Raw genomic sequence first — 17,562 nt, 5'->3', positions numbered from 1 at the left:
ATAAATGAATGAAAGGACTGGTCAGTTCATTTCTAATTCGTTTCTTAGTTACGTAAAGACCTGACATCACTTTTTATAAAACCCAACTGTATTCCCCACCATAGTTGTACAGCAAATCAAACGCCATAGTAGTTTTTTTTTACTTCGTTACACGCCGCTTAAGCTCTTCCCGTTCTTTACAGAGTTCGCGCAAGCTCCCACCACTGTAACCGTATTGCTTCTTAACAAGTTATAACGACTGGTGAGAGCACGGCGCAGAGGAACACCGACGAGGGAAGAGTCGCGTGGCGAGAAGCGACGCCGAGGAGGGCGGCGAGAGTCCAGCGATGGGGGCTCGAAGGTAAGGCGCAAGAGGCTACTGATGTGCCTCGAAGAAGGCAAATTGGAAAGTGAGATTGAAATATTTGATTGTTTGTCGGCTACGAGGAAGTGCTCGTTAGCATTTCCTTAGTATCCTATGTAATTATTTGCATCTCACTAGACTAGATTCTAAGTAGTCCTTGAGTCGAATCTTGAAGTAGCGTAGCGTAGTAGTGAACCGCGGTTTATTTGAACCGGGGTCAGAATCTCCATAGTGAATTAAAATGAAAAAGAATGATAGCCATTAAAGTTCCGTGTTTGGCAATACTCGTCCAAACATGGTGATTGCCTTCTGGTCAGGCGTATGTCTGCCTGGCCGCTCATTGGCAACTTAAGAAGACAGTCGACAGTCAGCAAAGACAAGTAGGAGGAAATTTGAAAAAAGTAGGACGCATTGGAGCGTTGTTACATCTTCCCGGACTTGACTTCTCGTTGATGCTTATTGAAGTCGGAAACGAGAACCTTCCAATGCGACACATGTCAATTGTCTTTTTCGCGCTACCAGGTTGCTTCATGATCCGGCAATCTGTGCCATTTCACAAGCCATTCAGGTTTGCGATTGAATTGACGCTTGCGAAGAAGCTTCTCGATGATGTGCATCGTTGCACCAGTGTCGTCGTCAATAATCAGTCTTGAGGCCTTTGAGATAGGATGAGTCTTAAAAAGCGACGGGTTTTCAACGTAATGGCTTAACACTTACAGATTACACGTGGAGTTCAGACGACTCATGCTTCGCGGAAGATTCGACCTCCACATTCGGGTTGATCATTTTCACAATCTCGAATGGTCCAATCTTGCGAACAGCGAGCTTAGCTCGTTTCTATCAATATCTTGAGTCGCAGTATTTCCTTTAAAGTTCGCAGTAGTAATGGCCAAAATCCGAGAACTTTGGTTGTCGCTTTACCAATCGATGTTTTTGGCATCAAAGTAGCTCAAAGTACAAATTAACAGATTCTCCCATCGTGTCATGAAATTCAGGCAGACGGATACCTTCCACTTTGACTTCACGCTTACTCATGGCTTCAAGCAGTTGTTGCTGCTGGTCAACCATTTCGATAAGTTTCTGCGTGATAGCGTCAGCAGACTATCCTTGAGGATTTAAGAGAGTCATGGTTGATTGTCGAAAACTTCAGCGATGAAGTGCCGAAAAAGGTAGTCGGGTACAGGTGGATAGCGACGAGGGGTTCAGGTACTGAATTGATCCGGTTCTTATAGACCATACACTTACAGTACACACGCCATCAACGATAATTCATGAGGGATGCGACGTTAGGAACGGGTACTAACTTGATCCGGTTCTTGTAGATCAGACGCTTAGTGCAGTACACACGTAAACGTTCCAAACGGCAAGCCGTATGAAATGAGGTCGCGACGAAGAAATCCGACGAATGTGGAGGCGAATAACGACGACACACGCTCAACGAGCGGCTTTCCACATGTCGCGGAGCGAATAGAGAATGAAGATCCCTCCCGTACGAAAAACAGCAAGTGCTACCAGATGTGACGACTGGTGAGAGCACGGCGGAGAGGAACAACGACGAGGGAAGCGTCGCGGGGCGAGGAGCGAAGCGGAGGAGGGCGGCGAGAGTCCAGCGATGGGTAAGGCGCAAGAGGCTGCTAATGTGCCTCGAAGAAGGCAAATTGGAAAGTGAGATTGAAATGGTTAGTTGTTTGTCGGCTACGAGGAAGTGCTTGTTAGCATTTCCTTGGTATCCTATGTAATAAAATGCATTTCACTAGACTAGATTCTAAGTAGTCCTTGAGACGAATCTTGAAGTAGCGTAGCGTAGTAGTGTTAAAGTTCCATGTTTTGGCAATACTCGTCCAAACATAGTGATTGCCTTCCGGTCAGGCGTGTGTCTGCCTGGCCGCCCATTGGCAGCTTAAGAAGACAGTTGGCAGCCAGCAAACACAACTAGGACGAAACTTGAAGAAAGTAGAGCGCATTGGTATCAACGTCATGGCCATCGCTGGCTGTGACGTTGGTGCATCGTTACACAAGTTTTGACCAAGGTGTGTCTTGTCGCTTGCTCGTACGCAGACCAGTTTCAATCACCCAGTTCGTTAGCTTCGCATCCTGATGCAAATCGGCATCGTGCCACGCCGGTAAGGCCACAATACGTGAGCTTTTGCAGCGGGGCTGCCGTAGCTTTAGCGTCAGAGGAAGACGTTCGACTCAAAGAGTCACTAATACTAAGTTCCTTATCCAAAGGACACTTACAGCCCAAGACCAGGGCTCAAAGTTAATACCTTAGCTTTTATGCTTCAAAACCAGAAGTGTTTTATTTACTATTATTGCGGCCAAGCCGCCTAGAGGTAAATGTATCTCTTTAACTATCTAGCATAGTTAAACCTAATCAAATGCAAAACGTGTGGCTTTCAGCCAACGTACTGAGAGACCTTGTTAGCTCTCCAGCTTATGTACTGAGAGTATGTTAACTCTCCAGCTTATGTACGGAGAGTTTGTTAACTCTCCGAGTACTCCGTACCCCTGTGTGTTCCACATCATGTAACCCCGTTACACTCTCCCTCACTAAGATGAGAGCATTCCGTTCTCGAACTTTCCTCAGGGAGGTCACGTCTTGTGACGACGGAGGTCACTAGACCTCACCTCTGCGTTTTGCAGCTTCACGAGCTCACAAACGCGTTCGCATCCTTGATGCCTGGCACTTTCACTCCGGCCCACGGCCCAACGTCTCCAGCGCGTCGCGCCGCCCCTGCCTCGTTGGTCTCAGACCCCCAACTGCGCTTCGCAACTGCTCCAAGAGCATCTTCGTCTCTTTCGATAGCAGAGTACCACCAAAAGTATCGCCGTCGACACGGTCAACGCTTCATGAGCCGTCAACAAGAAGAGAGCAAAGCTCAAAGCTCGTCAGAGCCGCGGCGCCGCCCAGAGGGAACGATGTTCTGCTCTCGGAACTTGAAGAGGGCGAAGTCGATTACGACGAGCCCATGGGTAGTGAGGATCACTCCGACCCAACCTCTCCGAGGTCGCACACTGGTGCCGCGTCTTCCCCAGTTTCCTCTGTGAGGTCTAGTCGCTCAACGGCGCGATCTCAAACAAGAAGAGACCTGCGGACACCGCATCCGTTCTTTGAACGTTCGAATCCGAATCGCTCGCTGCGCGATGCGCCACCGCTATCGTCGCGGTATGACGAGGTAGATCGATACGATCACAACGTCATTACGAATGACCTGGACGAGGCCCAAGGCCGTCAGTTGTCCAATGAGCAGCGCTCGCAGCCGTTCCGACCTGTGGTCCGACCACTTGTTCTAACGTCACGCCGTGACTACGGCTTCCAGCCGCGGAACCCTGCCGAAGCGGCCCGCCTCGCGGCGCAGCAGCCGCTGAACACGTACACGTGGGGGCCTGCGACCTCGACTGCTGATGAGCAAGTGCAGCGGCACCGGCTCCGAGAGCGATATCTGACTCCACAAGTCACAACTCCTCAGGAGTATCAGGCGCGCCTGCAGATGCAGCTACACCGCCAACCGGTTCCCTCTATGCGAACCATTCCGGTTGTGCTCCACCCTGGGGAATCCCAGCGTGCTTATGAAGCACAATTCCGAAGCTGGGTGGAGGGAGCTCGACGGCTCCCCTCCTACAATGCTCTTCGAGCAAGTTTCTCTGAAACTGATATTCGTCTTGAGAGACGTTTGCGCTTAGACTTCGCTAAGTCGAAAGCACGTCGACGAGCACTGGGACCCCGTCCCCATCACCTCGAGGCGTCATCACCTCTTGCTCATGCTGCGAGCGCCGCTCATTCCTATGAGCCGGCTGCTACAGCCACTGGTCGGAGCTTGAGCTAAGCCACCGACCTGTCATCCCCGCGTTCTAGCGGCGGGAAGCGCTCGGCGCCTGACGACGCAATCGTACGCCGTAGCGGCGGGGCAGTAAGTGTGCCCGATCAAAAGCGTCGACGACGTCAGGGCAGTCCTGCCGGAAAACAACCTCAAACTCCCAAGAGTTTTGTGAGTGAGGATAACCCCTCCATTTCACAAGGTACTGAGTACGACCCTGGCGCATGCGCGTCGCCACCAGGCGTTCCACATGGAAGTGGAGCTCGCCGTGCTCGTCGAGCAGAGCAGGAGGAGGCCGAGCCTCAGCTGGACTCTCGCGTCGCGAGTCGCAGCGACGTGTTCGCGCTGGAGCAACGTGTGGGTTCTCTGAACCAGTATCTCCATGATACGACTGACTCTCTGAGTCGCCTTGCAGATGGTCTCGATGAGACGAACCACCGCGTGGACTGGTTTGAACAACCACAGTCGGTTCAGAACCGAGTCGCGGACCTTGAGCGTCAAGTCGCTCAGCTGCAAGGTCAGATCGACTTGCTGTTGCGTCTTGTGACCCCGCCACCTGCTGTCGCGCAGCCTGACGTGGTTCGGCCTCCCACTGTTGCGCAGCCTGTCGTGGCCCAGCCACCGTTGGCGCCAACGCATCCGCGCTCACCTGAGCAGGGTCCTGATACGGCTTGAGTAAGCCAACGTAGAAGACGGATGCGTGCGCATCTTCTTCGGAAGGTTAAGCGTATACGCTAGGCCCTTCTTGGCCACGACCTTGAACGGTCCTATGAACCGTGGTCTCAATTTTGTCTTAAAGACCGCAGACACTGCATGAGTAGGTAGGTTTTTTGCATTTAATAAAACTTGATCTCCGACCTCAAACCTTTCTTCATTGCGTCTGCCTTTGGCATCTGCATGTTCTTTTTGCATGTCTTGGCTTTCAGCCATAGCGTCGCGTACTTGACGCATTACGCTTAGTCTCAAAGAGACAAAGTCATTGACTTGCTTGCGAGCCGCAACATGGCTGACATCAGCTAGCCGCTCGGCTATCTCTTCCCCATCAAGCCCTGAGCCACTGCGTGGCGGCGTCAGTGGGACGCGAGGGTTAACCAAGCCGTTCACATAGAGCGGAGTGTAGCCTGTCGAGGAGTGCACTGCATTATTTAATGCGAACTCAACGAGTGCGAGCATCTGGCCCCAGCGTTTTGGCGCCTCAGCACATACGCTTCGGAGGATATCCTCCACAACGCGATTCACGCGTTCGGTTTGACCATCGGTCTGTGGATGGTCCTCTGTGGACATGTCCAAACGAGTGCCGAGCACTCTGAAGAGGGACGTCCAGAACTTCGCGGTGAAGCGCGGGTCTCGATCCGAGACAATTGCCTCAGGCAAGCCATGTTGGCGAAAGACTCGGTCTCAAAACAGCAAAGCTGTACCTTCACCATCTATGGTGTCCGGCACCGCCGCTAGATGAGCCATCTTGCTCAATCGGTCTACAAAGACCACAATGCCCGTGTTTCCTGCCTTGTCCTTGGGAAGGCCAAACACAAAGTCCATACTCATGGACTGCCAACATCCCTTGGGGACAGGCAAACTCGCCAATGGCGCTGCCGTGCTCGGCGCGAACTTTGTCCGTTGACACGTCTCACACGTGCGTACATAGGTGCCGACCCACTTATACATCTTGGGCCACCAGTACATCGAGCTCACCGAGCCATAGGTCGTCTCCCGACCTAAGTGGCCGCCCACGGGCGTATCATGAACCTCATAGAGGATTCGATATTTTAGATCCTCATCATGAGGAACGACTACACGAGGGTTATCCTCAGAGTCGGTGCTGTAGTACAGCAGGCCGCCATCGAGTGAATATCGATGCAGCCTCGCGCGTAAGCGCCCAGACAATTCCTTGTCAGAGTCTTTAAACTCTTCGCTCCCAAGAGCCCGTAGCAGCGCTACGCACATGTCGTCTTGTGCATACGCTCCGCGTATCAAGTCAGGCACTGACGACGTCACTGTCGTGACATGAGCTAACTCGTAGTCCGGCCTGCGCGAGAGCGCATCGGCCACTACATTAAGCCGCCCCGGCTTGTACTTCACCTCGAAGCTATACTCGGCAAAGAAGGAAAGCCATCTTGCCATTCTCTGAGAGAGATGAGGCGACTGTGTCGCAGTGCGTAACGACGCATGATCAGTAAAGATCACAAAAGGCTTAGAGCCTAGCAGGTGTACCCTGAATTTGACTAGAGCATACTTCATTGCAAGTAGCTCTTTGTCATGAACTGGATAGTTCTTCTCTGCAGCTTTGAGCTGGCGAGACTCAAACGCGATCACGCGCTCACGCCCTTCGGCGTCTGCTTGTAGTAAAGCACAACCGATTGCAAAATCGGAGGCGTCACAGACGACGCTAAACGGACTATCCGGGTCCGGTAGCGCAAGGATCGGAGCCTGGAGGAGGCTCTCCTTCACAGCCCCAAAGGCTCCGTCGTGCTCGACGTTCCAGCACCATGGTGCGTTCTTCTTAAGGAGATCTGATAATGGCCGAGCCATCTCCGCGTAATTCGCGCTGTACTTGTTCAAGTAATTGGCTAAGCCTAGCCACTTGCGTAAGTCTTTTTGGTTCTTGGGAACCGGCCAGTCCACGATGGCCTTGACTTTGGTAGGATCTGCCCTTAAGCCTCGCTTCCCAATAAAGCACCCGAGGAAAGATATTTCTTCCGCGCCAAAGACGCACTTGTCCAAGTTGGCATACAACTTATTAGTGCGCATGCACTCGAGCACCGCTCGCAGGTGGTCAATGTGGTTTTCCACGTCTGACTTTCCGTGCTAAGCACGACTATGGACGAATATGTCGTCAAAGTACGTTTGAGCGTACGCCCGGTGGGGCCTAAACAACTGCTTCACAAGACGATTGAACGTTGCCGGTGCGTTCGACTGCCCCTGGGGCATCACCAACCACTCTCAGAGCATACCGCTCGGAGTACTCACCGCTGTCAGCGGAATGTCGCTCGCTCTCATGAGCAATTGGTAGTAGCCATCGACCAAGTCGAGCGCGCTGTACAACGTACAGCCTACCATGTTGTTCTGCAGAACATCCTTGCGAGGAATCGGCGTTTGCGCCGGGATAGTGGCCGCATTTACCTGTTAAAAGCATGAACAATGCGCCACTTGCCGTTCGGCTTTCTGACACAGAATGTGGGTGTCGAGTGCGGAGACTTACGCTTGCGCACCACCCCTGCCTCGTGCTTCGCACGGAAGAATGCGTCAATGACGTCACACTGCTCTCTCGGCAAAGGCCATTGCCTTGTTACGCAGTATTTGGTTCCAGGAACCAGGTCAATCTCATGACACACACCTCGATCCGGAGGCAGGCCCATCGGTGGGTCTCCCGAGACAACGTCTCCATACTCCTTCACCACCGGGTAGAAGGGATCCGAAGGATCTTTGAGGATCGCCGATCCACTTCTTGCGCTCAGCGCCTTCTCGGTGTCCTCTAGGACCGCGTCGTCCACGACGGATGAGAAGTTCAACTCCTCCTCAGGTCCCAGCAGGACCACCTCGGCTAGCTCGCCTGCCTTTAAGGCTTCGTTAAACTCGGCAATGGACATCTCGTCCAGCTCTAGCAGAGCATCTGCAGCGGGCAGAGTGTCAAGGCTGATATCGCCTTCTACCTCCCCCGTCACTCCGTTAACGAGCGTATACAGCTGTTCACAGCAATCACGTGGAGCATCACCGCTCGACACGTTGGACACATCGTCCGACGTCGAAGACGTCACAGACGCCCTGCGTCTTCTCCTCTCCCTCCGCGACCGAGCCCGGCCGGATGAGGGCGGTGTGGCGACATCTTCGTCACCACCACCGGGTGCAGCAGCACCATCACTTCTCGAAGAGGATACAGTGCCTCGCAAGACACTCGGCTGAAAGCCAAGAGGTTCTTGATCTTCACGCAGTGAACTAGATGTCACTTCACCTGCATCTCCTGGGCCACGCCCATGATGCCTCGACTCGCAGTCGACCGCGACCCTCGGGTCACGCAGCGGTAGGTCATCGACCAGATTCGTACCACTCAGTGGATTACGCGCCACTCCGTGCTCGTCCTCACCAGGACCCAGCAGTTGGTCATTGACCTGACCTGTACCGCTCAGCGGATAACGTGCCGCACCACGTACGCCCTCAGGGCAAACAGCAACCTCGTTGCTAACAATTTCGGACATACCAATGTCCAGCACTACGGCCGCCTCGGCCTCGTGCTCGCGCCAAAAGCGCTTCTGCTTCCTAGCAGAGGTGGGTTCATGACTCACCAAAGATCCACTAGGAGCAGGGTGCGACGCACCCAGCATTTTCGACTTCCAGTCGATCCATGGCTCATGGCGTTCCAGCCATGCCATGCCAAGGATGAGGTCATACCTCGCATCCAGGTCTAAGACCAAACAGCGTTCCACGCTATCGAAGCTCTCAAACTTTACTCCAAGGTCGACAGAGACCTTCGACACAGTTACCAGTGTTCCCGTCGCGAGACGGACAGAGATCGTATCTCTCGTTGCCACTTCCAGTGCTTCAGTATACAGCTGAATCCCTTCTAGGGTGGAGCGACTGGCGTAGTTGCCCGAGGCTCCCGAGTCAATCAAGACTCTCCATGGCTTTGCAAAGCCCTTCACGTTTGCTTGAACGACCAGCAAGCCCGGCTTGCACACACTCTTCTCGTAAGAGAGCTCAGCTCTCTTCAGGGCTGAGCCCCGTTGCCATCTACCTCTTCGAGGCACAACAGAACTCAGTTCTTCCCCAGTAGGCCGCCCCGCGCCTACTGGGAATTGCCGTTTCCCGGCGATGACCCGGAGGGTTGGCTCGCCGGAGCCACGCGCTTCTTGCGCAGAGGGCAATATGCCCTCAAGTGCTTAGTGCTATTGCACATAAAGTATCGGCGGATGCCGGCACGCTGCTCCGCAGCTAGAAGCTCTGCTTCTTCATCTTCAGCATAGCTGAGGTCCATCGGCTCTGGACTGCTCGAAGAGCTTGCGCTACTAGCGCTCCAACCAGGTCGAGCCGACCTGAAGTTGTGCTCGGCATTTAATGCCACATTCACCGCCTCTTCGAAAGAGTTAGGGTGTACACGGAACACTTCCGTTCGAGCTGCGCTCACACGAAGTCCCTCCATGAACACGGTCACGCTGACCAGTTCCGGGGGAGGGTCCGCCGCTATTCAGGCGATAAGAGTTCTCAACTCTTGGACATAGTCCAATAACTCCTTCTCACCCTGGCGGGTAGCAAGGAACTTCGAACGGATACGTGCGCCTGATTAGGCGGCGCGAACACGCGCGAAAGCTGTTGCTTCAGCTGATCCCAAGTGGGAAATGCAGCGTCAACAGACGTGCCGCACGTTAGTGCCCATTTGCGAGCGCGACCTCCAAGCCTGGAGATAGCCAGCGCCACGCGCTGATGCTCAGACTGGAGCAGGGCCAATCCCATGGCCATCTCGACCTCACGGGTCCAGAGAAGGAGATTCTTTTCATCCTTCCCCTCGAAGGGTTTTACGCTCACCATGAGCGGTTTCAGTCTCATAGACTCTTCACGCGTCATCGACGCCGCCGCCGTTGCGGCACTCATCTTCTCTTGGACGTGCTCCAAGAGCGCGTTCTCGTAGCGGGAGAACGATTCCAGCCTGGCGGTGACCGCCTCTGCACCTTGCGATGCAAGATGAGACACCCCTCCGGCCAAGCAAGGACATAAGCTTAGTAAGTGCGTCCTGCTGCGCCGGGGGCAAATTCGCGAACACGGGGTGTTCCATCCTCGCAGAGGATATAGTCAACCGACTCAGGAGCGGGATTGACTACAAGTGCTACCAAGTGCAGCGGGGCTGCCGTAGCTTTAGCGTCAGAGGAAGACGTTCGACTCAAAGAGTCACTAATACTAAGTTCCTTACCCAAAGGAACTTACAGCCCCAGACCAGGGCTCAAAGTTAATACCTTAACTTTTATGCTTCAAAACCAGAAGTGTTTTATTTACTATTATTGCGGCCAAGCCGCCTAGGGGTAAATGTATCTGTTTAACTATCTAGCATAGTTAAACCTAATCAAATGCATATCGTGTGGCTTTCAGCCAACGTACTGAGAGACCTTGTTAGCTCTCCAGCTTATGTACTGAGAGTATGTTAACTCTCCAACTTATGTACGGAGAGTTTGTTAACTCTCCGGGTACTCCGTACCCCTGTGTGTTCCACATCATGTAACCCCGTTACAGCTTTCGTCATATTTCGCATGATAATATGATGTGCCGATATTATACGTCCCCTGGCCCTGTTCCTAGCGACGACGTGGCGGACGAAAGTGTCGATAATGATGATCAGGTGCCAATATTATTGGCACGGTGTTGCAAGAAAAGGGAAGGGAACGTATTCGCTCTTCGCATCGCTCATCCACTTGCTCAAGCAGAGCAATTGCACCCACCGCTTAGTCACGTACGGCTGAGATATCATAAGGTGAGAGATTCACCAGTCGCACATATGATCCTTGCCCGTAAAAAACACCACCGCGTTCTTCTTATTCCTTTCTTCTAAGCGACGTATGACCAGCACTTTCTTCTCCTCGCTGCACGCCACGTAGAGCACAATCAGCACAAGAAAGCAGGACTTTTCGACACCCGGTGAGCCTACAATCACAACACGATCCTTGCTGAACAGCAGTCCCTAGATCACCTTCCAGAACACCATTTCTTCCATCCGAACGAAATAGTGCAGGGGAAATTCGACGAATCCCTGCCAAAACTCGTGCAAGTCAGTTGTCTTAACAATCGGTTGATCACTTCCTTGCTTGACACAAAAATTGCCGAGTTGAAACTCGTTCTCATGCACGGCCAAGGGTTCGAGCTCGGTCAGCATATTAGAAATCACCTTCATTATCTTCTAAAACTTAACAATTTCATCACTTGCTGAATGCTTTGATACGACATCCGTAAAGGGACCTTCACCAGCACGTGCACAGGGCCCTTTCCAGCAGCGCTGTCTTCATCAGACACCTCGCCCAGTTGACCAGTAGCCAGCCCAAGGGCTCGTAGCCTTGTGTCAGCGTACACTAAAGCCTCATAGCCAGCTACTTCACTCACACCATTTAGCGCTTCGAGTTGTGTCAGCCATTCTTACAGGTCGTTGCGCTTCTCTTTTTCTGCCACGGCGTTCTTCACCTTTTTGACCAAGCAGAGCTGCAGCAGGTCGGCTTTACATTTGATCGTTCCAAGTTTCTCCCCCTTGATCGCCTTCTTCAAGTGGCCCACCGACTTGTCGTCGTCAATGTCCACAGGGAACGTGCTCCCAGCCTCACCAACAATAGCACAGTACAAAGTGATCATTAGTCCTGAAAGTGAGTTTTTGTATTTTACCGTAATTTTTTTTATCTTGGATCATAATTGGGGAACCCCTTCAATCAAATATCACTTTTTTTGTACCCCCCCTGCACGATTCAGTAATAAAAGAGGAATTGCGCAAGTTAAGAAACGCTATTTAAATATCTAAGTTAGCGTTGTTGGATACACTTAAAAGGATGTACAACTCTGTACATCCAATTGGTAGTGGGCACTAAGTTGTATTTTATTGAAATTAACGTTTAGTAAGTAAGACTTGGAGGATGACTTCAACAATGAGATAGCACAATTCGATAATACCCAGAGTTTCCCTTAGTGATTGTACTAAAAAATCGACTACGCCATTTGTCCAATTTGATCCGCGAAAACGCCGCTATCTCTTCCAACACCAATCGATGTCGTTTAGTGACCATCTCACGCGACGCACAAATGTTGTGGGATAGCGAGATGAAAGCTCTGACAACGGTTTCTTCTTTCGTCGCAAGACAAATACGTCGAAGCCAACTACGAATTTCCCACAGCTATCATGTCCGTCTTCTTAGGAGAAGGAGATGGAGAGTCGGCGTCTTGAAGCTGCTTAAGGTTCTGCGCAACCTTGAGAAGTGGGTACTGAAAACCCAGAGTGGATGACGAGGCGGAACAAAGGTTATGGTGCATGGAAGGTGATCCAGTGGAGGAGGATCTTCACTACAGCAACGTTGACGTGGGCACTACGGAAGTGCGCTGTAACACTTTCTGTACACACCGTTGGCTTGTGTATTTCATGACAACACCAGAAGAGGCGGCTCCATTCCCACAACACCCACAAGGTTTGCGCCGGTCGCCACAAACAGGTGCACGCATTTCCGGACCGATGCGGCGCCACATCCACCGTGAACGTGTATTCTACGTCTCAGTAACGATACCGAATGTGGAACGGCAATCGATCGCCAGGTTCGCTTACCGACTGAGCGTAGTGGTGGGCTCGCACACTAAGGAAATGGATATCTCAGGACCCAAGTTAGCTCGAAGTACCATCGTGTTCGACATAGAGCATTATTTTCGTTGAACCGCAGATACCACAGTAAATAACGTCTGATCAATTCGTCTGAATGGAAAATTATCCGGATCTATAAATCGCTTACTTAAGTATTCTACAAGATATCCGCCAGAATAAACGGTCAAATGTAGTGCGTTTAAACAGACAAATAATTAAAGTGTATAAATGTTCACGGGTTTTACGAAGAAAAAATAAGCTGGCGCATGATTGTTCTGCATAGCCTACGTATGCGCGAGCGCTCGGCCATCGGTCGACGCATGAAGGGAAAGGCCTCGCCCAAACCGGCTTGAACCAGCGCAGAAGCTGCAGTGTCCAGTGCGGAAGAACGCTCATTCTGGCTGGACGTCTTCCGAGCTCACAACGCGGCCCCAATTCTAGCGCTCTAGCTGTCGCTACGTGCCTTGACTCTACTGCTTACTACACTCCAACGAACTAGAAATACGGGCAAAAATGCAAGCGTACCCCGCGAATCAGCCAAATGCGCCCGAACTCGGCTGGTTGGAAAAATGAGGCCTTAAGAATTAGCTAATGTGGAGCACGATAAACTAAAAATATCAGCCAAATCAGCAGTAGTACGTGACTACTGAACACACCCAAAAAAACTTTTAGCTAAGGAAATATCATACCACGACCACATTGCAATTTGCATGATGGTTCGCATTCCGGGAAAACGTGCTGTTCTATTGACACTCTGCTTGCTACCCTACGTTACAGCGCAGCCGTCCCAATCGTCTAAAACCACGACAACTTCTACTCGCATTGGTGTTGTGTGTACCAAAGCTGGTAACATCTTCTCGTCGTTATTAGGGCTGTGTATCTGTGAGCCATGTCACGTGTGCGAGCTCGCGGAATATTCAAACTCTTGTGACTACAAGCAGCAGGAAGGACTCGATTTATCGGATGGATCGGACTTAATGACAGTCCAACCTTTGCTCAAACCTACAGACTGGTTCCTAACCGAAGAGGAAATTACAGCGTCGCGGGGAGGCTCGCCTCGAACCGATTTGGCCACTTACACGACGGGGAACGTTGTGGACACGTACATAACGACCGAGGAGTTTTTCGATGCTACCTTTAAAGACCTCACTTCCACCACGGCAGGAGATCGAGTGATGCTGGCGGGCTGGAGTACAGACCTCATTCCGTTCCAGCCCAAGGTTGATCGTGGTAAGAAATCTCGATTTAACAGTGTGGTTGAGGGCGTGATTCAGCGAGGAAGCAGCTTCCACGCTTTAATATGGGCGAATTTGCTAGAACAACGGCAGAACGCCAAGGCTCGCGACGCTATTAATGCTATTCCAGCATCCCCGGTTTCGGGAGATAAACCGGTTTTCCTTTTTGATGACCGAGCAAGGACAGTGTTGTCTTCCCACCACCAAAAAACCTTGGTTATTGCGTCTCGCAACTCCACAGGAATAGATGAACACCCGGTGGCTTTTGTTGGCGGAAATGATATCACATCGGATCGCTGGGATACTGTCTACCACAACGAGTCCCCTCTTCGCAAAAGTACTGGTGTCAAAGTGAAATACGACGGCTGGCTTGACGGTCATGTTAGAATTCACGGTCCTGCTGCAAAGGATGTGGCAGCAAACTTTATTGGTCGCTGGAACTCCAACTATAAGCCTGCACAAAGTCTCGATACTAAATTGCGTGGCTTCAAGAACCCTTCATACAGCAAATTAGCGCCCCTTAACTATACGAGCAGCAGGACGAGCTCGAGTCTGGGTCGACAAAGTATCCAGATTGTGCGAACTTTCAGCTGTCAGTATAAACACTACGACGAGTTCGCACCCCAGGGGGAGAACACGCTGTTTCAAGCACTCCTAAAGGCGCTCAAGAACGCAAAGAACTTTATCTACATTGAAGATCAGTATTTCATCCTCGTACCAGAGCTACTCGATGCGGTTTTAAAAGTGATGCCGACACTCCAGCGACTCATTGTGGTTGTGCAGCGACCAGGCTTGGATGTGAAGTCGGGTGGATACGAGAAGTATTTGTTCGACATGATCGCTCCTATACAGAAGCTGTATCCAAACAAGTTTCAGATCTACACCACGAAGAGTAGCTTGAATCTCTACATCCACACAAAAGTTGTGATCATCGACGACGTTTTTGTGACAGTCAGCTCAGCAAACTGGAATCGTCGTAGCATGACCTCGGACTCGGAGATGGCTGCCAACATCATCGACGAGGACTCTGTAGATTCTCCAGATGGGGTCACGGTGCTGAGGACGGCACGCGACTTTCGGATCCGCAAATTTTACGAGATGACGGGTCTAAGCTACGATGAACTAGACGCAATGACGATAATTGAAGCCGCGAATCAACTTGATATGGCCGCTGTTGACGAATCGACCATTATTGAAGCGTTTCAAGTGGAGGAGCAGGCGTATTTTGCTGCCTTTACTGATGTACTTCGGGAGCAAGTAGACCCACAGGACACCTGCACGTAGCATAACCACTGTTCATTGACCTAACGGAGCGTTATTTTTTCCGAATCATTAGATTGTGTGCGAATTAGAATACCGTTTTTTCTGTTGTATTTTGCATGACAATAAACAGAGGCAAATACAGGGGCATGACTTAATAATCACCCTCCACTGTTCGTGACTTGATAGCATAAACATAGCCGCAGATCGCTCACTGGCAGACACAAGGCATCGTCTCGTGCTTACATCCATGTTAACCTTTCACAGAAAAATATCGCTAACGCATTCTCATTTTTCATCATCAGCATCCCTGACACTATTAAAAATATCAGTAGCAAAGGAAGCAATTAGGAGACGTTTGGGCGAAAAGGAAGCAAATTGAAACCGTCAATTGTAGGCTGAAGTGATTAACAAGGAATTCTATCTTATCTGAGGGGATGTCCACTCAGATTTTTCCCATAGCAGCTTAGTGCTATGGTGCCATCAGTGCGAACACAATTAGTTTTTGCGTTCGCCAATTTGGCATTAGTTCTTATGTCACACTACCACCCAGACCGACGTTTTCCAAATGACTATGACAGAAATTTGCCTTTGTGATGCCTGTACCGCCAGACACATTGATGGAGAATGGTCATTGTTAATTTGTGAGCTCCGCCAGGGTTGTCAACGGCGGGTTTTTGAAAAATGACCCAGTCTCGTCTGCCTCCCCCTTACCAAAAGTATGAGTTTTTGTATTCTAGGCACAATTCGGGGCAAACATTTCAGCGCTCATGTTTGTTGCTACGGATTCTGACATTTTCTCGAGTATTTTTGTTAATTAAAAGTGATTCGAATTATGTAGCCCTGTTGGTGGTTGTCTGAGTTGGATACAATCCAAGAAGCCTAATTGACCAATCATCATGGTGGTTCAAGCGGCCTTCTATTTGAGTATGTTATATCCTATAGAAGTCTTACTATGATACGGTTCTCATGGATTCAATACTGACCAATCATCATACAGTATTTGAGGCTATTTTGGTGTGCGCCACATCTCTTGGATTTCAGCCATGCTTTTCATTCCAAAAGATTTCTTGGACCTCCACAGATCTTATTATACGGGGAAATATTGCTTGACCTGGTGGTGTATTTCATTGAAATCGTGATTACGCTACGTGCATGTGTCCTGTGGGTCTACTTGCTGCCGAAATGCATCTGTAAAAGTAGCGAAATAAGCTTGCTCCTCTACTACTGTAGAAACGCTTCAATGATGGACGATTTGTCTGCAGCGGCCGTATCAAGTTGATTCGCGGCTTCAATTATCGTCATTGCGTCTAGTTCATCGTAGCTTAGACCCGTCATCTCGTGAAATTTGCGGATCCGAAAGTCGCGTGCCGTCCTCAGCACCGTGACCCCATCTGGAGAATCTACAGAGTCCTCGTCGATGATGTTGGCAGCCATCTCCGAGTCCGAGGTCATGCTACGACGATTCCAGTTTGCTGAGCTGACTGTCACAAAAACGTCGTCGATGATCACAACTTTTGTGTGGATGTAGAGATTCAAGCTACTCTTCGTGGTGTAGATCTGAAACTTGTTTGGATACAGCTTCTGTATAGGAGCGATCATGTCGAACAAATACTTCTCGTATCCACCCGACTTCACATCCAACCTGGTCGCTGCACAACCACAATGAGTCGCTGGAGTGTCGGCATCACTTTTAAAACCGCATCGAGTAGCTCTGGTACGAGGATGAAATACTGATCTTCAATGTAGATAAAGTTCTTTGCGTTCTTGAGCGCCTTAATGAGTGCTTGAAACAGCGTGTTCTCCCCCTGGGGTGCGAACTCGTCGTAGTGTTTATACTGACAGATGAACGTTCGCACAATCTGGACGTTCTGCCGACCCAAACTCGAATTCGTCTTGCTGCTCGTATAGTTAACACCTTGGTTCCGGACGTCGTAACTAACGACATCCATTTTTTTTGTGTCGTAACTTACGACATAGCGCAAAGTTTATTAGCAAATGGCTCGGAAATGATTTTTCAATACTTTAATCAAGTATGATGCAACATATAAGCTGCAAGAGGTTTTTCAGGAACGAAAACAAAACCAGGTCAGGGGATGGGGATCAGGTGGAAGGTGAATCCTTGACCGCTCATTCGAGATTTTGCTGGATGACACGGAAGCGCTCCAGTCGCCGCGAGAAACCTGCCGCCCTAGCTGTCGCCGCACACGACGTTGACTTTGGGCTCTTATGGCGACAGCTCAAGGCGGTGGGGTGGACGTCCAAGCGGCCGAGAGGACTGCAGACAGAGTGGACATACACAAGTCCGCAGAGAGCTCACGTCTTCATAGGTGAGCGTGCGGTTGTCGATTACGCCTTCCAGTCGGGATTGTTGGCTGAGGAAGACGCGGTAGCGGATGCTGGTAAAGATGGTCAGGGGGGTAGAGATGATCAAGCCCCAGAGGAAGTCGGGAGCCTCACTTTTGCCTTTGAGCCGGGAAAGAAATGCCTCCGACTTGCTGTGTGTTTTCGCGACGAGCAACCGGCTTTCTACCTCTCGGCTTTTCGCCAATGGAATCGAAAAGAATGAGTGGCTGGAGGCTGGTCGCAACTGTGACA

At 50.8% G+C, this 17,562-nt stretch overlaps 1 protein-coding gene and 1 pseudogene across 1 annotated transcript; one reads left to right on the top strand and one right to left on the bottom strand.

Moving 5' to 3' along the window:
* Positions 1-10,495: 10,495 nt before the first annotated feature.
* PITG_22659 lies at positions 10,496-11,481 on the bottom strand (annotated as a pseudogene; the record flags this gene model as incomplete).
* Positions 11,482-13,951: 2,470 nt separating this feature from the next.
* PITG_00108 (phospholipase D, putative) lies at positions 13,952-14,988 on the top strand (the record flags this gene model as incomplete). The annotated part of the gene is made up of 3 exons (XM_002908690.1): positions 13,952-13,962; positions 14,043-14,475; positions 14,527-14,988. The coding sequence occupies 3 exons, from the start codon at positions 13,952-13,954 to the stop codon at positions 14,986-14,988; spliced, it is 906 nt and encodes a 301-aa protein (XP_002908736.1).
* Between the last annotated feature and the right edge of the window lie 2,574 nt (positions 14,989-17,562).

Source organism: Phytophthora infestans, genomic scaffold, assembly GCF_000142945.1.
Source record: "Phytophthora infestans T30-4 supercont1.1 genomic scaffold, whole genome shotgun sequence".
NCBI classification, from domain to species: domain Eukaryota; phylum Oomycota; class Peronosporomycetes; order Peronosporales; family Peronosporaceae; genus Phytophthora; species Phytophthora infestans.
The sequence above is the reverse complement of the archived record's forward strand: the minus strand, read 5'-3'. Positions and strand labels throughout refer to the sequence as shown.